The 25,708-nt window shown below is 34.8% G+C and overlaps 1 protein-coding gene across 1 annotated transcript in view; it reads right to left on the reverse strand.

Annotated features, from left to right (window-relative positions):
- Positions 1-25,708, reverse strand: part of Prex2 (phosphatidylinositol-3,4,5-trisphosphate dependent Rac exchange factor 2) — a 151,801-nt gene that overhangs the window by 115,857 nt on the left and 10,236 nt on the right. The window contains exons 4-13 of the mRNA XM_033760611.1: positions 24,670-24,745; positions 19,584-19,656; positions 15,917-16,059; positions 15,360-15,452; positions 13,028-13,176; positions 10,908-10,993; positions 8,723-8,859; positions 6,083-6,200; positions 3,846-4,030; positions 1,386-1,547 (exon numbers count right to left, since the gene is read on the reverse strand). Of these exons, the coding sequence (XP_033616502.1) occupies positions 1,386-1,547; positions 3,846-4,030; positions 6,083-6,200; positions 8,723-8,859; positions 10,908-10,993; positions 13,028-13,176; positions 15,360-15,452; positions 15,917-16,059; positions 19,584-19,656; positions 24,670-24,745 (1,222 nt within the window). The remainder of the gene's footprint in view (positions 1-1,385; positions 1,548-3,845; positions 4,031-6,082; positions 6,201-8,722; positions 8,860-10,907; positions 10,994-13,027; positions 13,177-15,359; positions 15,453-15,916; positions 16,060-19,583; positions 19,657-24,669; positions 24,746-25,708) is intronic.

A 25,708-nucleotide genomic window follows, 5' to 3' on the forward strand; every position in this document is an offset into this window, starting at 1 on the left:
AAAAAAAAAACCAAAGAATAGAATAATATCCACACAACAGCCAAGTTCTGTTGCTGCTGTGGTACCTGGCACCATTTTTTCTATTAGTCTCTTAATCATCATCTGGAAAGAGAACATTCTAGAGTAATATCATTAAATGTAGCTCTGATAAAGCACGGTCCCTACTATGTATCAGAAAGCAGGTACTAGATATTTTACATTCATAGAGGTATGACACAGTACTGTCCTACATCAATAATACTAGATTCAGTTTTGGTTTGAAATTTACTTTGTCTGCAAATAAGATTGCTACCCCTGTTTTTTTCTGGGCTCCTGTCACATGGAGAATTGTTTTCTATCTTTTCACTTTCAGTCTATGGGCTTCTTTTTGCACTAGGTGTGTTTCTTGTATACAACATATTATTGGATTTTGCTTCTTATTCCATTTTGCCAGTCTATTTCTCTTGATTGGTGAGTTGAGGCCATTGACATTCCTGATTATAACTGATATGTACTGAGTTGTTATTGACATGTTATTGGCCTTTTGTTGACTCTTTTTACTTTTTCACCTTCTCCTTTTAATTTCTTGCCTTGCCTATTTGATTTGCTCTGTTGGGCCTCATGGTGTTGTTGCCTTCATTATACCAATAGATCAATTTTATATGCCTATTTTTCACATACTTTCTGTTTGAGGCCTTCCATTCTTTTTGACCGAAGAAAAGGAAAAAAGGGGTATCATGTAATTTTAAAATTTGATTTCAGAATTAGATATCTGCATTTAAAACTCAGCTCTTTTACTAGAAAGTAGTTCTTTATATTGCAGTTACTTTTTTGAAAATGTTGGAAATAGCATAGCTTATAGGTTTGCAAAGGTTCAAATGAGGATGTAAAGGCATTAAAAAATAACCTGTTGTCAGTATGGTTTGAATGTGTTGCCCCAAAATTCATGTGCTGCAAATTTACTAACCAAATTCATGTATGAATGAACAGTATTTGCAGGTGGGGCTTTTAGGAAGTAATTAAGATAAGGAATTAAATCATAAGGTAGAGCTCCCATGATGGTGTTAGTGGCTTTGAAACAGGGAAAGTGAGAACTGAGCTAGCAGGTGCTCTGCTCACCATGCCATGTCCTACATTATGATCCAGTAAGAAACCCCCGAACAGACTCCAGCTTCTTGATACTGGACGTTCTAGCCTCCAGAACCATGGGATAATAAAGTTCTATATAAACTACAGTACTTGGTCTCAGGAGTTTTCTTCCAGTAACTCTAAACAGGTTAGGATATTTGTACAAATGTTACCATTACTTCAAAAATTGGTACCTGACAGATATGAGAATAGTTTTAACTTGACATCTGAATAATAATTTCACTAAAAATTACATGTAAATTTTATAAGATCTTTACCTTTTTATAACTGGATATTCTATGACGTATGTGTTCAATTCTTTTACTGCAAATGGTGTTAAATTTACTCTGAAGGTCAGCAGGAATCACTTCATTTAGAGAATTAAGGCTGGTGCAGTTTTGTATAAAATGATCATCGCTTTTAGCCAGGGCTTCAAGAATCTATGGTGATAAACGCACACAAGACAAAGCAAAACAAATTTCAGAAGTAGACACATAAAACTTTCAAAAGCTTACACTACAGTGTGACCTTCTTGTATTGGTCTTTTCGAAGCAGCTCCTCAGGATTTCCATGTTCAGTGAGAAAAACACTCTCAGTGAAGTAATTTGACATGTCTGACTAGAATCTAAGGTTGTGCCTTCTGCTGACTATAAAAGCCTTCCTGGGGAGGCAAGGGTACTTCAAAGGTCCCCTACTGCATAAATGAGTACCTTCTGATGTGGGAACACCTCTATTTTACTCAGTCACTCAGAATATTTTTTTTTCCTCAATTGGGTAGTAGAACAAAAAAGCAAAGAAAAGCAATAGTATCTTTACTTGTAACAGAACCAAATACATATTGTGCAAATTAGAAATGCTTGAGGGGGACCAGGGATTTAGCTCAGTGGTTCCAGCGCCTGCCTCACGCGTACAAGGACCTGAGACCTGAGTTCGATCCCTGGCACCAAAAAGGAAAAAAAAAAAGAAAGAAAGAAAGAAAGAAAGAAAGAAAGAAAGAAAGAAAGAAAGAAAGAAAGAAAGAAAGAAAGAAAGAAAGAAAGAAAGAAAGAAAGAAAGAAATGCTTGCTTGGCTGGGGATTTAGCTCAGTGGCAATGTGCCTGCCTCACAAGCACGAGGTCCTGAGTTTGATCTCTGATACAAAAAGAAAGAAAGAAAAAGGGAAATGCTTGCTGAAGGAATAAATAAATAAGCAGTTATCTTGGTAAAGAATAAATTAATATTTATGCAATGTCTGAGCTCTTGCTAGCTGGTAAAAGCATCAGACAGTATCCATACAATGTTTACACCCAGAAATATTCTTGTATATTTGAATCAACTTTAAGTCTATATACGAGAGAACATTACACCACTGAGAATTTCTAATGAATTGAAATTACGCACTATATTAATTTGCAGCATTTATGATTGTTCAGCGATCACAAGGGTAGATTATACTTTTAAACAATATTTTTATAATACTCTGTAAGATAGAATGTGTCAATGTTATATTTTCTTCAGCTGTCTTACCATCTCCACTTCTCTGTTATGCTGAAAAGGGAGATTTTGTTTAAGTACCAATGTTACAAAGAGCTGCTTTTATCCTTAGCAGTGTGGTTCTAGCTAAATTCCTTGGCTTCTTTGACTTTCTTCAGGTGTAAAATGGAAATGATACCTACAGTACTTGTTTATATAGTTATCATATACAAGTAATGCATGTAATTTTACAAACTTGAAATAACTGGAAAATAAGACAGAATGATTGTAATAACCTGGCCCTGGACTTATAGATCCTATTAGTTGTGTAACACAGTTGAAAAGAGATGGCATTTTGAAAATATGTACTTTGTATCAATAGTGGCAAAATGTAAAGATGTTTTTAGGTTGATTTTCAGAATACAAAACAAAAAATATAAAATAATTATTTTAAAAGTAATTCATTTGGATTTCTATATTACTTTCCCACATTATTTTTTTTTTAATATATGCAACAAATGGCAACTATCTCAACTAGAGGTCATTTGAAGTGAGAATTAAAATAAAGAAATATAGGTATAGGATCTATATCTCATTATCCTTACTTGTAATATCTGAATTCTCAGAGGATGATATAAAAGTAGAACAAAATGCTAAATCTCAGACCTATAGGTAGTAAAGTAAGAGGCTGACTTGTCTTTTCAAAGGGCATGAAAAAGAAGCATGAGTCACCTCTTTGTACATTTCATCCACTGAATATAAACTACCTTCTTGTCTCATCGTCTTGCTTTTGCCTAAGGATCTTATGGTGATATCCTTCCACACAAGAATTATACAAATGTCTGTGGACCTATTCATAAACTGACATATAGGCTTCCTGTAATTTTTGACAACACATGAAATTTCTTACAGTGTACTAATTTTGTGGCTCCAAGTACTCATCATAGTATAATGCTCATTAAAAAATAAAAACACTTGTCCTAAAAACCATCTGAAACATATTCACAATGCTTCACTGACAGATGCAACAAACTTAATCAGTGCAATGTCCTCTTTGTCGCAACTAAAACTTTACTGTTGAAGAGTCTCATCTAAACACTGTGCTCAAAAAGGATCAATGAAAGGAAGACTGTACACATGCTTAATAATGGGAGGAAATAAAAGGGAGTTGAATGAACTCTCAGCTTCCACATGTACAACTATTCCCTTTTTAAAAGTCGGGGGCTTGAGGGGCTCAATTGCTTCCTTTACAACAAAGAATCTGTTGTCAAGGAGCCATTCGTACCTTGGCAGTTAAGCTGAAGAATCCTTTGGGCTCGATCATCTTCTCCACCACATTGCACTTGATTCCAGCTGTGCTGTCGTACTCATATACCACCCCATATTCCAGGTGGACATTGTCCACTGTCAGACTCACGTGTTCCTTCTTCCCATCAATGATGGCCATGGTGTCGAACTTGTCAATGACCTCTGGAATACAGGCTCTTTTAAATCAGCAAATTCATGAAGGGTTGGTTCATTCCCTCAAATAATTTCGAGTCTCTAAATAATTTTTTAAAAGTTCTTTCAAGCGTGGCTAAATCTAATTGTTAAAGGAAGCACCTATTCTTGTTAACATCTTGAAAAACAAAGACAATTTTTCAAAAAAACGTTGTGAATGACCAAAATGTCACTACCATAATATGACCGATATAATCTGTATAATCCACTTTGATTTGTGGACCATTTGTAGACTTATTTTTACCAATGTAAACGTTGGTAAAGAGGCTTCCAAATCCTTAGAATCTACTGAGCAACAGAGATGAAAAGAATGTCTGTTGTTGCTCATTCTAAACTCCTTTCAAACATACCCAAGTTTAGATGGATGAGATGATCCTTGGTGAGCTCCTACCTAACTTCAAGGTGGGGACTGGCTGCCCAAGAGGTCAGTCATGTGATTATGGGTTGGAACTTTCAGGGTCACCCCTAGTTCTCTGTTCAATCACCATAGTCAGAGATAAAGTTACTCCTGTCACATAATGGACCTCTATAAAATCCCAAAAATGGTAGGGATAGGAGAGCTTCCAAATAGGAGAATGCAGCCATATACCAGGAGGAAGGCACACTCAACCCTATGGAGACAGAGCTCCCACACTGGAGACCCTTCTAGATCTAGAGTACCTCTTTAGCTGTACATTAGGTATGCTTTGTAATACATCTGAGATGCTAAAAAAAAAAAAAAAAAACTGACTTAAGAGTTCCATGAATCATTCTTACAAATTGTTGGACCCAAGAAAAAAATGTGGGAAATCTGTAATTCAAGTGCAGTTGGTCAGAAATACAGGTGAAAACTTGAGACTTGCAAAAGGCATGTGAAGTGAGGGCAATCTTGAAGGACTGAACCCTTCACAGTGGGGCCTGTTCCAACTCCTGGCAGTCAGTAAGAGAACTGAACTATGGAACACCCAGCTGGTGTCTGGAGAGTAGGAAAGCTGCTTGGGGTGGGAAGAAAATATATGTTGTCAAAAATGTTGTCCGTAATATCTGCCCAAATAGCAGGTTAATTGACTGTACTGGTTTCGAAGAATCTAGTGATATAATAAAAATTGATAGACATCTATCAATAATACAACTGGAAAGGCACTAGGAAAGTGCAAGAAAGGACTCAAGTACTTCATTTAAAAAGTTCTGAAACAATAACTCAAGGTATTTGTCAAATGTAGACATGATATAATTTCCTTGGTTGCCCTTGGCAAAGAAGCACTGAATATGGCTATTTGTTGCTGGATTGCTCCACTGAGGAAATGGAAATACAAGATCTTTATTAAAAGTGTTCTCTTCCCCCCTCCTCTGTCTCTCTTTCCTCTTTCCTCTCTCTTTCCATTCTTTATTTCTTTCCTGATTGTCAGTGTTAGAATACAGTAAGAGTCCCTTAAATCAAGACATTTTTAGAGGGTCAATGGAAATTCTCAAATTTTAATGAGCATCCAAATCAGATCTTGTCACAATAGGTATTCTGAATGGGCAGTTTCAGGGTGGGGCAGAGTTCCTGCAGGGCTATCAAGTGCAGTGATGCTCCCAATGATACTGCTTCTGCTGGTCTGTGCCCCACACTGGAAATGCAAAATCTTAGCAACGTTTAACTCCAAACAAGAAATCAAGACATAACTTGGGCCTAAATCTCTATTCCACCAGTTAAGTAGTTTGAGGAAGGTTTAAACTATATAGGCCTCAATTCCTTCTTCCTTATAAAAGAGATAATGATGATCATATCTACTAGATGAAATTTTCTGTTTTGATGATTAAATAAGAAAATCCACGTATACCACTTAAAATTTACCTACTAAACAGGATCTGGCTATTTTGTGTTAGCTACTAGAAACTGCTACTTTTATATTTGACATGACAACTATTTGGTGATAATAACTTAAGGTTTAAATATATAGCTTAAACATATAAGATCTTGAAGATGTGTGAATTAACACAGGCAGAGAAGAAAATGATACAACCAGCAAGTAAGAAGAAAAAAAAAAAGACACCTACCTTCTACTTTGCAGTCAAAAGCATCCCCTGCTTCCTCTCCAGGGACTTTGGAGTTAGATTTTTGGAGATCCTCCTGAGCACTCTCAAGACTATCATAAACCCACTCTATGGAATCTTGCTGGAAATGAAGGGGAAAGAAACCTCAGAAGAATTAGCGCTTCCTAAAGTGCACTTAATAAAGCCTGCTTTACATGAGAGTTGACCATCTCATTTATTCCTCTAACTTGTGTAATATTACTAAAATTTAAAAGAGAAAAACATCAACATCAGAATGGAAATTCAATGGCAATTTAATAAAATGACATTTTTCAAGCTTAAATTTCTTTTTATGTAAATTTATTTTCCAAAGATGAGTTTCAAAGAACTGCCTTATATAAATGTCTCAAGTATATCTTAAAATGATATAAATTACACTTTAAATAAGCAGATAATGGATGGACATTTTTTAATGAATCAACTATCAGTAATTGTATAAATCACTTAAATGCCCTCTTAATGATCACATATATTTTAATACATTTAATGCTGTTTTGAATTAAACCAATATATAAACTACCTAAAGCAATTTTATTTCATTTGTTTCCAAGTCATGCAACTGTCTTTTAATTCTTCCATGTCATAAATCATCCTATATATTAATTGAAATAGCAGTTCCAATTTTATTTGGAGAACTAGCAGAGATGAAATGGCTACCAAATGAATGCCTGAAGGATTGCATTACTTTAAGGTTTATATTTTTCCCAGAGAAGATGGTAAATCAAATCAAGCTGTGTCACTGAAATGTGACTCAATAAGTAGTATCCACTTTTGCTCTTGTATCAGCTCCACAATTGTCTGTTACACTGCTATAAAGCATTAAATAATAGTTCAGAGGTTCAGAATGTAGTGTAGATTGGTGGTAGAACGTGTGCTTAGTATGCACAAGGCCTTTGATTCAATCCTCAGCAACAAAAAGAAACAAAATAAATAAAAAATTCTTGCTAACCTAATCACTGTTGTGGCCACCAATGTGCCAAAGCCAAAGTATCCACAGATTCCGTTTTCCCTTCCCACACTGCCCTTGGCCTGGAAATTTTTCCAAAGGGACACTAGTAAGTACCATCCAAGTAGAGGGATTATTGCTGGTAATATTCCCTCCTGAAATCCAGAAACCATGCAGAAAGGGAAATTCTGGTGGAGACTATCCAAAGGGAAGCCATGTGCAGGATTTCTGAAGGCAACCCCACATGTAAAGTAGGATTCCATGAGGTGAGAAAACTCAGGCAGCTCCAGAAAAAGCCACAGAAGCAACTTCATGGGAATCACCACACAGGCAAATAGAGAAAAATACTTACTGCTATTTTAGGCCACCAAGATTTGGGGCAGTCTGTTTTGTTGCAGTAGTAACCATGTTCTATCTACTTTATTGCTCTTAAAAATCATCTCACTGATCAACATCTCTCCCAGAGGCGGGCAAGGAGTGTGACCATGAAAAAATGCAAATATTTCAGTTAGGATACTTAGTAAATTTCTGGTGGAAGGAGAAACCTTTGATAATTTCAGATAAGTCTTCTGAAAAATGCATCCAATCATGTAGTTCAATAAATATTTATTGAATTACATCAATCAGAGAAACCTAGACTCTATGTTAAGTTCCAATTTGCTATGCTAGTTTTGACCTCATTAGAAAGCAGAATTAATAAGCAATTTCCGTGTAAGCACACTATTTTTCAGGACATCAGGCCTATGACAAAACAGCCATTTTTCTTCCTGGTTTGGACACAAAGTCATATTCTCAAATCCAAAAGAATATTTCCCATTCACCACAAGAAAAATATAAAGTCTTGCCTTTAAAAACCCTTCTGCATCTAGATGATTACATTGAGAGAAATTTTTGTTGCAGTCCATTTCTCACTTTTTATCATGAAATAATGAACCCTGCTTATAAATCAGGTTTTGAATTTTATCTTTCCGTTGCACTTAGGCATAAAAGGATAATGCTTAAAATTTTAAACATAGGCAAGTACATTTTCATATCTTCCATTAAAAGTTAAATCCAATTTCCTAAATAAATATATACAAAAACAGACTATAACACTCAAAGTTTTTACTTTTTTATGCAAATCTTGCAATAAAGTGTATTTATAATTCATATATTCAGACAGGTACGCAATGATCATTACATATTCTAAAGCAACCACAAGAAACAGCTCAAACTTTTGTATTTCAATATGATAATTTTTTTTTTTTTGAGGCAAGGTCTCATATGTACTTTTGGTTGGCCTTGAGCTCATTGTGTGGCCCAGGCTGGCCTCAAACTTGCAGCAATCCTCTTGCCTTGGCTTTCTAAATGCTGGGAGTACAGGCTTACAGGAGTGTGCCACCACATCTGGCAACGTGATAAACTCTTATCAAAGTGAATATGAAATCACCCCATAGCACTATTTGAACAAGTACTAATACTGAACCAATGAAATGCAGCCATTTAAACACAATTTTAATTAATAATGAAGGTAGAAGTCATTATGAGATTCACAATGCTGTGATTAAATCTAAACTTAGAACTGGAAACCAGAAACATCTGTGGTGCTATGTCTTCCTGTTCTCGGCCCTTCTAAGCAAGTTTTCAATCAAATTCAGGTAAACTGAAGAGCAATTTACCTTCATAGGACGCCTGTATTTCCTGCAGGCTGTCACATGTGCAATGACACTGGCATGTGACTCTTTGCTGACATTGATGCCGTTTACTTTGATAATACACTGTCCAGGTTGAAGGCCTGCTGCTGCAGCCACAGTACCTTTAAATACAAATGAGAAAATTACCAAAATTGAATTTCAAGATTCATCTTTATCACATACAGAAGCAATTGTAAAACACAATAAAGATCTAGTTAGTATGTTCCTGATAAAGTTGGTTCTGCTAGCACTGCACTTTCCACCTTTTCTCAATTCATCCTTTAAATTATGATTTACAGAATATCTTCCTACCTCCCCAAGAATTAGTTTGAAGGAATACTGCAAAGTGACCTTTACAATGCTATTAGTTATTTTCCTTTTTAAATGTCTAATCAATCTAATTTTCTATATATATATAATATATATATAATTCTAATTTCCACATATATAATAAAAAATCTGAAAGCTATAAACAGGCCTTATCTGTCACTTTTTACAAAATATCTAAATATTAAAATGGTATTGACTTTTTAATACCAAAAAATAATAAGCACATAAAAGTAAATTTTTAAGAAAAACAATCCAGTCAATTTACAACTGCAAGCAGATTGCACGTTTGAAGAAATTTGAGAATTTATGGTGAACAGAATTAAGCAAATAGTATCAATTTCTGATCACACAGTCTGGTTAGACGTGTTTATTTCAGCTAGGAGGAAGAGCAAAGAAGGAAGAACAAAGGAGGTGGTCAGATTGGTCCTGGGATGGAATCCAGCAGCCTGAAAGCAGCTGGGGAGGAATGTGAGAGGATCCCAGTGATGCCGCTAGAGTGATGGCGGAGATCCACCATGGGTAATGCTGGAAAGAATCTCTTTTCCTTATGGCTTCATTTTAGTGTGGAAAAAAATAATAAAAAGCACCAAAACATCGTTTCATTTAATAAACATCTAAGAGGACAAGCACATGGGTATTTCTGTCTCTTACCCTTCAGAAACAAAAAAAGCACAAGGACCAGATTTAGACCAACTAAATTCCAAACATAGAACCTTGCTTTTCAGATGATTTCATGACAGGGGAATAGGTACAACTTGATTTGCTCGGGTTTTCAGTTACTTTCTAGCACTGACCATGGAAAGTGAGCCTTCTTTTGCCTTAGTGAAAATAAAGAAGGTATTTGATGCCATAACATTCCATTTCTATTTTATAACATTTAGTGAGTTATTGGGAAGGTTTACATGTCTATCCTTCTGTATGCTGGGAAACTTTGAGTGAAAAGACAAATTTCTGAAGATTCATTATTATCATATAAACAATAATCTTACAATTAATAAAGCTCTTGGGCTAAGTAAGGATTTAGCTCACTGGTTCCGGTGCCTGCCTCACAAGAGCTATGTCCTAAGTTCGATCCCCAATACCAAAATAAATAAATAAATAAAGGTCTAGCATGTTCTTGGTAATTCTGACAGCAAAATCTCAAAACTTTCCTAATGCCTGAGTAATTATAGTAAGATTCTTCACATTTTAGTAATTTCTAGTTTCATAAATACATAGTTGATTCTAATAGAGACTTTTCTTGCTAAAATCACCAGTTATTTACTATAATTAACAATTTGAGGTTTGTTGTTCCTTTCAATCATTACCAGTGTCATTATAAAACAAAAACATATGTACCAAGAGATGTCAATAGCTGATTTGTTTTTCAAGCAAAAAGATAATATAATGTAAAGAGGTTTTAGTCATTAAGCTAATTCAAACAAAATTTACAGTAGATTTATAGGTATTTCATTGGAACACTTGAAGGAATTATGTAGCAATCAAAATTTACATCTTTGAATTACTGACCCCCAATACAATTACTTACAGTCAAGAAAAATACAAAGAGACCACCTTAAAATAACTATGTCTTTCGGCTAAAGTGAAGCATAGACAATAATGAAATTGAGATGTCATTCTTTTATAAAATTTTAACAATCATAAATATTCCTTAGAATCTTTAAGAGCTTTTAAAATATTGCTTCCAGAATACATTACCCTTGCATTAGCACACTGGAAATAATATGAATGAGAAAATTTATAACAACTTCATTATGGGTATTTTAAAGATATTTCTGTTCTATGAGGCATCCCCAAAACATGCTGGAAAGTTGTTTGCCATGTAAGATAAATTTCTTACCTCTTCCTACGGCATGCACAACAGAAGGGCCAAACCCTCGGATTTGAAATCCGAGTCCATCGGCTGAATCTGGGATTTTGACTGTCCTAAAATCAACCCAAAATTAGGACAAGATTCATTGTAAATTCCACAATAGGTTAGAATGACAGTCATCTAAATCTTTGCTCATTCATTCAATAAAGACATACTGAAGGTCTCCTTTGTGAATGACGCTGTCAAGAAGTCTTTGGAGACAAACATGGTCCTTACCCTCACCAAGACATATCACAGGTACACAATACACTTCCTAAATTGAACACAGTCATTGCCTAGTATATTTTGAAAAATAAATTGGCTCTGGGGCAGATAAACTTCATTTTAAATTGTAAATCAGTCAATTTGAACTTAGATAAACTGGGTAAGCTCCTTCACATTCCACAAGACACAGAAAGTCTCATAGAAACTGTCACAGAATAATAATGCTGTTAAATTCATTTTTCTAGCATCAGTGGGGATAAAAAGAGATCCTGTTGGTAAAACTGCCCTGATGGGGCTATGAGTTAGGTAGCTACTTTATGAAATAGAAGTATCTCTTATGTTATACTTTTACTGTTACAAAAAAGAATGAATATCTTACAAAAAATGTATAAAGATTAGTATGAAATGAACCTGAAGTTAATACCTTCTACCTGTTGAGATCATCATCACAGAACACCAGCAAAGAACTAGTTACAAAGAATAGAGTTGTCAAATACTACACCAAAATAATTCAAAAATATACTTCAGTATTTATATAGTAAGACTCTTGAAGAACAGCACATGAAAGAGTAAACTTGAAAAAGAAAAGGAATATTTTAAAAGCATCCACACTGCAAAGAATGTGAGGATGTCCTATCTGTCACTGATAAATGAGACACTCCAGAGAAGAAAGCCAGACGTCAGATACAATGGAAAGCAGAAAATGTTAGATAAGATGGAACATCATAACAATAAAATATAGTATAATAAATTTCAGTAGAGAGTAAAACCAAATAAATTAACATTTTAAAATTTGATGGATAGAACTAGATGCCCCAGAAACAAAGGTGTTTTCTAAAAAATGAATTAATTTTGAAATAAAAGCTGGAAGACCTTCAAGAGAAAGTTGGATGGAGTCTATGGGGGTGGGGTTTGAGCAGGACTATGGTTTAGAACACTTGAGAAAGTCAACGATTGCCTTTAATCCTAAAGGCAAGAGGCTGGCACTGCACCCTCAAATATATGCTAGGCAGTCACTGTGTGATAAAAAGGCAAATTGTCTGCTCCAGGGAAATGTGAAAGCTTTAGTATAAATCATTTTATACACTGGGAAGCAATCTGCATATTTGCAAGACAGGTCAGTGAATCAATACATGCTCTATCCTTAATTAAATACTTTTTGTTATTTATCCTTTTCCTTTGAATAGCACACAGTTATTAGTATCTGTCAAAAATACAGAGTGAACTTTCATTTCACTGAAAAATGACAGAAAACTAAGAGGAAAATAGAACAAATACATATTCTGGTGAGCATGAAACAGAAACAGGTAGTTCGCGCTTCTTTATATTATGAAAGAGAGTTCACCTTTGCTGAAATAACTTAAAGCTTTTGAGTATGGTGAATTACTGTTGCTTTCAGATTGTGCATAATTCATTGTGGCCTTTCAACCCTTTCTAAGTTCCTTCTATTATACTAATAGTGCTTTGTGCAGTTGAACCTGCTCTTATCTTCAAGAAGGTTGCTATATTTCTCTTCCCAAAAACTGTACACAGTGTTTTTCAAGTTTGGAACCAATTATAAATTGTGTCCAGTCAACTTCTAGTATCGGAAATTCTTATAGCTCAACGTGTAGTTCTTTATTCTCAAGTGTTCTACCACTTTTCTCACTCACAGTTAAACCCAACACAGAATAGGAATATTTGGGTGGCAAAGGAAAGTATTTTTTCCATCGAAACTAAGGGATTCAAGCAGCAAACACTTTGCCACTATAAGCAATGAAGTTTTTGCTATCACCTAAGGACCAGTATTTGTGATGCTGGTAAAGTTTCAATGTTAACTTCAATGACTTTTCTACTTTATTCATCTATGCATAATTAAAAAAAAATACAAGCATACAACTTACTCCCTTGGCTTTGTGCTCATGAGAATTCTCAGAGGCTTTCTGCTGTTTAAGCACGATTTCAGGAAGCAATCCACTTCATTGAAAGGTCTCATAAAAACTAGGTCACCATTAATGGCAAAAATCTTTTTCCCAACTTCCATGCCAGCCATCTAAGAGAGAAATGGACAAATAATTCAAATGATAATTTAATAAAGAATCTAGGTTCTCCCAAAATTAGAATCTGAAAAGGTTTAGAGCTTATAGGTTTTGATACTTGAAAGACATCTGCAGTGTTTTTATATAAATCCACACAACAGAACTATGAATGAAATAACATAGTTCTCATTGTCCCTGGCCGAGTTTCAAACTTGATTTCACAAAGTTGTTGAAATTCTTTCCCCTTCCTCTCTGACTCAGCACTGTTTGTATTCCTCCTTGAAACTTTTTTTCTGTTGTAGCTTTCAACCCCTGCATATACACGAGGTGCAATCAAAACATAGCGTGAATGTTTAAATTTTAAAGTATTTATTACGGTAAAAGACACACTGCCTTTCATCCTCTTCAAAACACCATCCTTCACCTCAAACACACGTATCCCATCACTCTTGCCACTTTCTGAAGCAGTTCTGGAAGTTCTCTTTTCATCGTATTGCTTTTAATTGTATTGCCTCAATATCCTAAATCAATTCAAAATTTTCATTTTTCATGGTCATTTTTGACTTTGAGGAAGAGCCAGTTGTCATATGGTGCCAGATCTATCCAGTGGATAAGGTGGATAAGGACACAGCACACTGTTTTTACAAACCTGTCTTTCTATTGAGTGGCATTCAGCAGCAGCATTCACTGTATTTCAATCGCCCCTTGTAAAGACACTCATGGATATTTTCCCCCTTGATAAAAGAAAGTGAACTCTGAGCTACATCCCTAGCCCTTTGTTTTGATATAGGGTCCTCCTAGGTTACTAAACTGCCTAGGATCCTAGATTTCTGGAATTGCAGGTATGCTGCAACATACCCAGCTCTGGATGCTATTTTAGATTTTCTTCTGGCAGTACTGGGGATTCAACTCAGGACACTCTACACTGAGCTACATCTTCAGCACCCCTTCCTTTTCATTTTGAGACATGGTCAGTCTTAGGTGTCCTGTAGGTCTTACACCTATGATTCTCTTGCCTCAGTCTCCCTCAATGCTAGGATGACAGGCATGCACCACTGCACCCAGTTCAGACTATTTTTAACCAGCCCTACTGCCTACAAACTTCTTTTAGCTGTTAGCTAAATGATGAACACTGGGAGAGGACATTTTACCAGCCGCATAGCCATATGAAGCTGTGCCCTAAAAGGATCTTCTGAAAATGCCTGGGAGAAAAATCTCCTTCTCTTAGAAAATCACTAGCTGTGGTCACTGATTGACCAGGTACATGAACAGAATATGAGCCAAGCAGAGTTATTCTGTTTGAATTGAGTGTGCTCTTAAAGCTTTAATGAATGTGTGTTTGAGTAAAAGAGACCTCGGGCATTAGTAAATAGGAGGATGGGTAACAATTTACCACTAACTAAATGAATTCAAATTTATATTTCCCTAATTTTCTCATTCTTCATTAAAGATCTGAATGTTGAGCTGTTTGTTTGAGGATTAAGTATTCTGCAAGTCAGGGAGCAAGGCAATGATATTTTAGACCTGGTATACTTGGAATACAGCATGGAAAAATATGCTTCATTAGGTTAGGGAGTTTTGTCTATTTTGCTTATTGCTGTATTCCAGAAGCCCAGAATACTGCTTAGCATATAACAGCAATTCAATGAAGATTTTGAATGAAAGAGTGAATGATCAGTAGATTCTTCTGTTTAAAAGCCCAGTGAAGTGAGACAATGCCAAGCAGCATCAACCCAATGAGAAAATAAGTCAAAGCATGTGCTTCAATAATGAAAATCACAGTCACAAAAAAGACAAAGCAAAAAAAGACAAAGATTAGGAAAATATAAAACAGAGCCCTTGACTGGACAGAAGAACCCTATGACATACATAGGACCATCAGTCACATCCCAGGCGGCCCCCACAGGGTTTCACTTGGAGTCTTTGGCCAGGGAAGTGCCAGGAACAAATATTGAGCCACCTGGCCTGCTTGTAGGTCAAAAAGTTCACAGCTATAGTCTTCTGGATAGCACCCTCTCCTCAATTATCCACGGGCACTTAACAAAGGAGTCGTCGCCAGAAATACCAAGGGCAGTTGGTAGAACCTCAAGTAAAATTATCCAGAGACACTGTCTTCAATATTTGATTTCAATTTCATTACAACTTTTATGTTTGCATATCATGAAAACAAATTTGAATAAATGTTAATTTACATTACCTCAGCATTAGACCCCCTTTCTACCATCTTTATTATTGGAACTTTATTTTTGTCTTCTAGCCCAAAGCCATAGCTACCTTCATTAGATTTAACCTGAAAAAAAAATTAACATTATTGACAAAGCAACTATGCAAAACTTACAAATAAAATAGAATGAAGTAGTATTCATCCTATCATCAAATATGTAGTCTCCTGTTAATGTCTAACAAGAAGAAAACACACCAGGAAAAGTATTTGGTACTTACATGTGTGATTTATTTATTTCACTTAAGAGTATGACAGTGTGAAATAGGAAGAAAAGGGCTAAAGGTGTAGGGGAAGTGGGAAGGGTAGGGGAAAGGAAATAAGGGACAAGAAAAAAATCTGAGAAAATGAAAAAATGGAAATAAAGTGTTTGTAAATAGGGAGAGGATGAGGGGGTGAAGGGAGGGCAGGGGTAAGGGGAAAAATGAGATGTCATGTAAAAAGCCCAATGATGAATTTAACTGTACTGTACACCTAAAATGTACCAATAAACTCAATGAGAAAAAAAGAACATATAAAATTAAGAAACTTACCAGAAGAGATTTAGCTATAACATTTTGCACAACTTTTAAATCATGTTTCATGAGTCGATACTTCATATTTGATCCTTCCATTTCCTCATCCGAAAAAAAACGGAAAAGCAGAGGTTCATCTTTGAATTCACTTTTTTCAAGAACTATAGAAACAGAGATTTAAGTTGTTTCAATTAAACTGAAAAATCAAAATCATTTTCTATGCCAAAGACATAAATATCGGTTCATAATTTCAACTTTTTATTCTTTGGACATATTAATTATAGATTCTACTTATTTCTATAATTTCAAGATAAAACCTTTAAAATACTGTTGCCTAAAGGTTTTTGGATTTTTAAATAAATACTATTTTCTATTGATAACTTTTTTGTACTTAACCAAGTCAGTCATTGTCCAGAAAAAAAAAAAATCCAAGTTTAAGTAAATGATTATAGTGAATCCTAAAATGCATGAAATCCTAACTGAAAACTCTTTTGTGTTTTCAAGTTGCAGTGAAAATTTTAATCATGCATTTAATACCTGCACAATTATAGGAAAATTAAAATAGGTTAAGTATCATCCTTCTAGAATATGTGAGCAACTTTCACTGGGATCACTTTGGTTCTAACATACCAAACCAGAAATATGTCTTCTGGGTAAAATGTGATTTTTAATTCCCATGAACTCCTAGTTTTTTTTCTGTTAAGAGCACTTTTCTCAAATCATCTTATTTCTACCCAGGTCCTTTTGACCTCTTTATCTGAACATTAGTAATTTTTTTCAAATCCCCTAAGGTTCCTGGCACGCATTGATAACATAAGGTTTATGTTATGTTTGTCTAGTTCAAACTAAGGTTAAATAAGGATGGGAAGAAATTAAGTTGAATGAGATCTCAGCAGCTGTCCAAATGCTTTAAAAGGGAAATCTCTATTTCCAATTCACATGTCCTCAGAACCTTGAAGCATACTTATTGGGACAGGTTGATTCACAGAGACAAGAGGGTGTGTGACAATGGCAAAGTTACTTAAACTCTCTGAACTTCAGTTTCTCATCTGTAAAATGAGGGCAATAAAATCTCCATGATGATGCATTAAACTAAAACAAGGTAAGACATGTAAATAACTTGTCATGTGGTAAATAATCAGAAAAATGCAACTATTTTATTTCATTATTTTTACGGAATTCCAACAGATAATTGTTGACCAAGGAGATGGACTGGCTGGCAACATGAGTTACCCAATAAATCCATCAATCTCAAAAGAAAAGGGAACACAAGCCATGGCTGAAAAAAAATGAAAATATACTTTGTGTTGAGTGAAGTCTTGTCTAAATGCCCTAAGCGGTTTCCTAAGCTCACACGATGTTTCTGCTACAGCTGTTTTCCTCCTCCAAATGATCCCTCAGAAGGGACAGGAGAGGGCATCAATACAGCCAGGCAGGAGTCAATGGGTTGTATTTCACCGATAGACTTTTGTGGGAATAATTTTTACTATTACTGAGTTTTTTATAATAAGTGATTATATAAAATTATTACTCACTGATGCTTTATGTTAAAGAGAAAAATAGCTGAAGCCTTTGAGGGTTTTCGGCTTGATATTAGTTTTAATAGCCTAAAATGTTTCCATCTCTTCCACTCAATAGTTTGCTCCTCAGGTATGAGTATTTCCCTACAAAACTCACACAGTGGTCTAGACAGAGTTAGACAGTATGGAATTCCCCATGAAACACATAGCAGCCAAGGATGTTTTCAAACTGCTTTCAAAATAAAAGTATAGTAGTCTTCTGAAAGTAACTGAGAATCATACAAGTGCTATTAAACTTATATTTATGAGCATATTAGAGTAACAATGGAAAAGAGAATGTTTTGATTTATGGACTCTATAAGATGCTATGCATTGAGAGGAAAATCCACATCTTACTACTCTGATAAATCCAACAATTATATTGCAGAAACAAAACAAAACAGAAACTTTTGCTTCATCATAGGGAGTATGTAACTGTACATGATATATTTTGCTTCCTTTTTCTCTCACCCCCCCCACTTTGACCCTTCTTATTTACAAAAGCTTGGTTTCCACTTTTTCCTTCTTTTTTTCTTGTCCCTTCTTTCCTTTCTCCTTCACCCCTCTCTTGTTCCCCTTCTCATTTGAACATTTTCTTCCCATTTCCCAGCATCTATTATGCATTTTAGTCCTTATTTCCACTTTCAGTTTCTCACACCAGAATGACAATGAAACAATTTTGTCTGATTTATTTCACTTAAGAGTATGGTCTTAAGGTCCATCCATTTAGCTATGAATGTCTCAGGCTCATCCTTCTTTATGGCAGAGTAGTACTCCGTTGTATAAATAAACAATTTCTTCTTTATTCAGTTATTGGTTGATGGGCATTTGGGCTGTTTCCAAGATTTAGCTATTAAACATTGTGCTACTAAATGGAATACTACTCAGCCATAAAGAATGAGAAATTAGAATCATTCATAGGAAAATGGATACATATTGAAGATATACTCCTAAGTGAAATAAATAAGTCACACATGTATAAATACTGAATGGTTTTCCTGGTGTGAAAAACTATAATAGTACATAATATCCTAATGAGATAATTAACAATGTGAAATAGGAAGAAAAGGGCTAAAGGTGTAGGGGAAGTGGGAAGGGTAGGGGAAAGGTAATAAGGGAAAAATAGGAGAAAATGAAAAAATGGAAATAAAGTATTTGTAAATAGGGAGGGGAGGGAGGGGGTGAAGGGAAGGCAGGGACAAGGAGAAAAATGAGAACCAAGACCTGTCATGTAAAGGTATAAGATCCCAATGAGGAGTGTAACAGTATTGTATAACTAAAATGTACCAATAAACTCAAAAAGAGAAAAAGAATTGTGCTACTAGCTGGGTGTGATGGCACACAACTGTAAAAATCTCAGCATTCAGGAGGCTGAGGCAGGAGGATTGCTGCGAGTTCGAGACCAGCCTGGGCTACATAGTGAGTTCTATGCCAGTCTCAACTATATGGTGAGACCCTGTCTCAAAAAAAAAATTATGTTGCTATAAACAGGGAATGGTATATACTATTATGGTATGTGCTTTATAATGTAGCCAAAGACCCCATAGAAAAAAGAGAATTGATTTCTTTTTTTTTTGGTACCAGGGATCTAACTCAGGACCTTGCGCTTGCAAAGCAGGCAGTGGAACCACTAAGTTAAATCCCCAGCCCTGACAATTGATTTCTAATGTCTAAAAAATATTTCTTCAGAGGCTATAGTTTAATTTTCTAAGGTAATTTTTGAAAATATTTTCCTAAAAAGAACAATAAATATCAGTCACATATGTTCTCATTTAATCATTCTACCACATACTGTCATTCAAAAACCCATAAGTGTAACCGGAAATCAATTCAAAGAAGTGCATGAACTTTTTATAAAACACAACTCCTAGCTCAGATCATTACTCTTCTGGAATCAGCACAGTCTAAAAAAATAAAAGAGAAGTCAGAACAATTCGTAGATAACAGCAATAAAGTTGCAAAAAAATTAATTGCAGGTGATTAATAAGGACCCATGATAAGGCAGCTCGATAAGGACCCATGACAAAACCCACACAGTGTGGCTGGTTCCTCCTGACCTCACTGGAGCCCTGAGATATTCCCAAGTCCTAGGAAGAAACACAACAATGTAGTACATCTATCCCTACCATGATGCATAAATCCACTGTCACAGAGCGCGGTGCCAAATATCATTGCCTCTTCTCTAGTGCGGCAATCCCCCTGTAAACAAAAAAGCACTACATCAGTTTATAGGAAAAAGAAGCCTTGCTGCATCTTTATTTTCTTTTTTCCTTTCTGACATTTTAAGAAATCACATCTTATTTTATGCTATTTCAAGAATTCATTATGTTTTAATCAACATGTCAAAGCAACACATTGTGATTCTATTATCCATATCGTATATTCATATAGTCTCTGTCTGTTTTTGGCTATGTTTATTTTTTGGTACTCGGGATTGAACCCAGGACCTTGGAACAAAACTACATCCCTAGATCTTTTCAGTTTCTTTTTAATTTGACATAGGATCTCACTGAGTCACTGAATTACACAGTCTGAACCCTGAATTTGAGATCTTCCTGTCTTAGCCTCCCAGAGTTCTAGATAATTGGCGAGTAACACTGGCTCTGCTTACTTCTTGAATGCATTTAACATTTATATCATTATATTCAAACAAAGCCATTCTAATAGAGCAGCACCAATTGCTACATAAGACAGGATGCATCTAACTCATGAAATGAATTACATTCACTAATGAAAACATTTGCTTAATATGAGCATCACACAAAAAACATTTAATACTTCTTGAGAAAAACATTTCATTGAATATGAAAATATATAACTCTAAAACATTCTCCCTATTATAAATTATTCCTTCTGGTTATTTCTTAGGTTTTATACTACAAATAAGCAACAGGGAAATGCCTGTAAGTTGATGCCACAGTATACTAAGACAAGTTAAAATCATGGTACGTGATTTTGGCCACTCACTCTTCCTTCCCACCAAATGTTCTTGCTCTTGAAGGGGCCCTAGAGCAACCTATTAATCTATGGTGACTTGTAAGACCTTAAAAATAAATTGTTTGGCTGAGCCAGAAAATGCAAGCTTCTCTTTCATTACGCTGTTAAAAAAAAAAAAAACCAAAAAATGGACTGCGCAACTGAACCCAACAAAATAGCTCAAAGTAGCTCTTTCATATGGTTTTGATCTAGAAACATCTACTTCATTAATATAAGTATAAATCCTTGTACCCATATGAACATGTATGTATCTGTGTGCATATGTAACCTCAAAGTTGTACTTTTACACTTAAGCTCTTTTTTAACATATTATCTCATTTTTCCTACTCTTATTTTTTAATATCTAGGTACTCTACAAACCTATTCTTTCTGTTATCTGTTCCATTTCTATTGTCAGTGCTCTAAACTGGTGGGGTTTTTTTTATCCCTTATCTAAATTGCTATTATTTTTTCTTCTACTCTCTCTAGAATATGAATTATAGAATCAGATTTTCTTACATAGAAGAGCATCTTCTAAAACGTAAGGAAATCCTATTTTTAAAATAATCATAGCATATTAAAATTTTCTATTGGTTTTACAAGACCATCCTTGTTACTGTTTTATAATCTCCCAAGCTTTACTTTCCAAAGCTTAAAACCCATCCCATTTACTTTAGTCAGCTTGTCCTGCCCACCATTGCCTGGACACTTTCATTATCATCATTGCAGTCACTCAAGTAATTTCCATATTTACAGTCCCGATCTCACCATGCTGCACTCATTTCAATTCTACCTGTCTGTCTACAAACCACCAAGATAAATTCCAGCTCATGCAGTGAAAACTACAGCCCTAAAAACTCCCAAAACATTTATAAACTGTGGCTTCAGACTGTGCATCATGCACTCTTCAAATATCTAGCTATTTCCTAATCTGATGAACTCATTCAAACAATATTTCTATTTTCTACATATTGTGATAAATACTACAGCTCAAACACAAAACATTTTCCTACCTTCTATTAATTTGAATCTAGTAAAGGATTTTGGTCACTTAAAAAGTGGTACATAGTAAGTATCATTATCTATATTACTCAATATTCCCAGTCAGGCAAATACACCCGGAGAAATAGGACCACAGAAGACCCTGAGCCCAGGGTTGTAAAACTTGTAAGGTTTCCTAAGGAGATGATGCTTAGGCATGATTTTGGAGGAAATATAAAATATTACGTCAGCTGACCAATAGCCCCTTGAAGGCAGACGCCATGCCTACTTCCTATTTTGTTGCTTTGTTTTATTTTAATCATCAAACCACTTGTTTAAATGTTAAGCTTATAACAAGAGCTTGCTCACTACTTGTTGACATTTGATTATTTTGATCATTCAAATGTTACACTGGACAGATCAACATTATAAAAGACATGCAAAACTATTATCTGAAATGTTTTTGTTTTCTCTGTGTTTTTAAAATTCTTATTGATGCCAAAAAGATTTGGTGAGCATTTTTCTAAAAGGCCCAACAAAAACTGCTTGGGTGGAGTAAAGCAAGAGATTGCTAAATAATAAAATATAAGTGATGTATATACAAATCAAAACTTACACAAATTAAATGATGTTTACAAGTTTAATTGCACTTGTCCAAGGAGGAATTAACTTCATAGAAAAAGTTAATTTATTACAAACCATTGTACTAGAAGTAGCACATGAGAAGTAAAAAATGCATAATGAAGAATATGTCATTATATTTTCCAAGATGATATCACCTAATACTTGCAGAGAACTACAGGATCTAAACTATACCCCAAAATAACAATATACACTAATACACTGGAGCCAGCTCTTTACTCTCATCCTGTAAATCTATCCAAATCAATTGAGTCAATACAGGTTCATACTGTAAGTTATCATTTGAGAGTCTCAGTGGAAGGAGAACCTTACTTTATTAAACTTGGAAACAGCCCATTTGCCCATCAGTTGCAGACTAGATAAAGAAGATGTGTTTTTTCTATAAAATGGAATACTACTCAGCCATAAAGATTGAGAAATTAGAGTCATTCATAGGAAAATGGATACATAGTGAGGACATAGTCCTGAGTGAAATAGTCATACAAGTATAAATACCGAATAGATTCTCTGGTGTGAAACACTATAATGGTACATAAGATACTAATGATATAATTCACATTGTGAAATAGGAAGAAAAGGGCTAAAGGTGTAGGGGAAATGGGAAGGGTAGGGGAAAGGTAATAAGGGAAAAGGAAAAAAAGCATGAGAAAATGAAAAAATGGAGATAAAGTATTTCTAAATAGGTAAGAGAGGAGGGGGTGAAGGGAGGGCAGGGATGAAGAGAAAAAATGGGAACCAAGTCCTGTCATGTAAAGGTACAAGATCCCAGGAGCCAGGGATTTAGCTCAGTGGTTCGGAGCAAGGACCCGAGTTCAATCCCCAGTACCTTAAAAAAAAAAAAAAAAGTACAAGATCCCAATGATGAATGTAACTGTACTGTATACCTAAAATGTACCAATAAAATCAGTGTCTTCATAAAAAAAATCTCTTCTTCATATTAGATTAAGAACATTCTCTATCTTAACATTCCACTGCTGTGTCTTCCTCTTCCAAGGCAGGCCATGCTGTTGTAATTTGAAGGTAAGCAGTAAGAGTCAAGTATGTCTCATACTTAAATCTGAATGAATTTTACAATATGAGTCATAAATCCCATTGACAGATGAAAGACAGCATGTACAACTACTCCAGTAAGTAGCCAACAGCTGTAAAGCTACAGTCCAAGAGAGGTGGACTGACTTGCCTAAGTTTGCAGTTGTCAGTGGAGGTGGCAACTGATATTAGGTTACTTGAAACTCACTGAAGTGCAATTACTACCACATACAATTTTATAGGCATTGTCATCAAAGACTACTAAGAAAAAAATAAAGGAAACATAATTTCAGTTTGGACCAGTTTTTGTGCAACTTATTCTGTTCTTCTACTGCTTGCCATTGGAAAGTAAAAGAGCAAAAGAAAGCAGATTACTGACATGCTGAGTTAGAACTTTAAATGTTTATTCAACATCACCTTTTGCCACAAATAAATGTTCTATAATTTTCTTAAATAATCAATGTGTTGTAAAAATTCATGCGATTCTACAACAGTACAATTTCTGTCTGAAATACCAATTCTGACACTGAATACAGAACTAAGTCCAGTGACAATCATACTGTTATAAAAGGCTCTTATATCAGTAAAACCATTGAATACATGAATTAGGGTTTTACTTCTAAGTAACTGGTTTCATTTCAAACTGTAATTGTAATAGTGACAGTCTTGAACAGTCTAGAAATTAATACTAAAAAAACATAAACATCATAGACAAACCAAACAGGGCTTAAATATTAATAAACAAAATATTTTATGATGAACTATCAAATGCTATTATATACTTGTAACAAAATACAAGAGTACTTCTTTAAAAACAAGAGTAAAGCTGCTGAAGAAACTGACTTAAGTATCCAAGTGTAATGATTTACATTTCAACCAAGCAATATCCTCTCCCCAAACAGTACAACTAGTTAAAGTGGGTATCAGTTTTTCAGCCTTTTCTTTAATCAATGGAATGTAGTCATTCATTTATTAGTTGACCTAGTAGAAGACAGTATCTTAATAAGTTTTTATTTAGGTAGCTACGGTGATGAACCACACACCTTAATTTGTTTTATGTATAAAGAAATTACATTTTCTCAATACCAGTTGTCAACATCAATGTCAGAAGGAGAGCAACAATAACAATGAAACCTGTACTCGTCTACTTAAAATATACATTAAAGCTCATATCATCAAAGCACAATTGCTATCTAACAGGGAAAAAGATACAGGAAGATTTTAATTGTTTGCAAGGACTAATAGATACTTAAAAAAATAAGTAAAAAATACACAAATCATTAGTATCTGAACATAATAATTCTTCAGTGATACTCAAATTATGATTAGTGTTTTTTTGGCAAATCTCAGCTGTTATTTTAAAAATAGGAACATCCTACTTTTGAAAGACAAGTATCACAAAAAGTTAGTTTTGGAGCTCTGAAGTTAGACATTCTAAATTAAATCCCAATTCTGCATGAACTTGGGAAAATTGCTTTACTGTATTTTATCTTTAAGATGTTAAGGGTGAAGGTACATAATTCACATACACATGCTCAAAGTTTAAAGCAGCAGTCAATAAAATTCAGCAACTTGTCTATTTACCTGTGCAATTAACCAGTCTATGAATTTGTTGGCCATGACCACAGATTTGTAGGTCCTTAAATGGTAATCTTTGTCTCTATAAAAAAAAAAAACAAATAAAAATGTGATATGCAGAAATTTAACAATGTTATAAAAGGATATGTAATCACAAGGAAATATTTTCATTTAGTGCCAATGAGCAAGAGAAGTTTACCAACTGCCCAGGCTAGGTGCAAAGAGTGCGGCTTGTAAAACATGTACAACACCTGAAAGGTATTTCATCAGTTCAAACAAGGAGAAAAAGACACACAACCACACTAAAAAAAAAAAACCACATCTTTTCTTTCACTTTCCTGGATACAAATAGACAGATTATTACTGCTATGTCTGGAAATAATTTAAATATAAATACAATGTCTTATTAGTAAAACAGAACTTTGTACCTTAAATTGTGGCAGATTCTGCAAAATAAAAAAAAAACTTCAAAATATGGAGAATAAAGCAATTCCCTTTTCCTGCTTCTGTATTCTTCAGGAAGGCAGGATTTGCCCTGAAGAAGTATTCACGTGGCTCTGCTCTCATGGGAAGCCTGCAGGCTTGTCATGAAGTAGACACACTGAGAACTTGTCATTCCTTTTTTCTGATCAGCTGGGTCATGGACATGGTGAAACCATATGCCCAGTGAACCACCTTACCATACCAGACTACCCATTCAGCAGACTGCCCCAGAACTGAGAAATCATTCAAAGTGTAGTTAGATAACAACAAAGTCTCATGATCAGTTTTGGGCCTAAGGGCAGAAATCTATAATGCATTCATTTTCCAGGCATGGATCAAAAGGGAACAAGAAAACCATGGTTGTTTGAAGATGTCAAAATATGCAAACTGTGAAACACTTGAAGTGACTAGAAATTACTAGCTATATTCATTGTTTTTAGCTCCTGCCAGTAATTTACAATTAACATTTACATCCTTTTTACTTACTTGTATAAAAACTCTGAGGTATGGCTGAAATTTATGAGATTTTAATATTAAGTGAATAAGCTTAGCCAGTAATGAG

The sequence above is a fragment of the Fukomys damarensis genome, unplaced genomic scaffold (assembly GCF_012274545.1).
Source record: "Fukomys damarensis isolate Sample0158 unplaced genomic scaffold, DMR_v1.0_HiC HiC_scaffold_5, whole genome shotgun sequence".
NCBI classification, from domain to species: domain Eukaryota; kingdom Metazoa; phylum Chordata; class Mammalia; order Rodentia; family Bathyergidae; genus Fukomys; species Fukomys damarensis.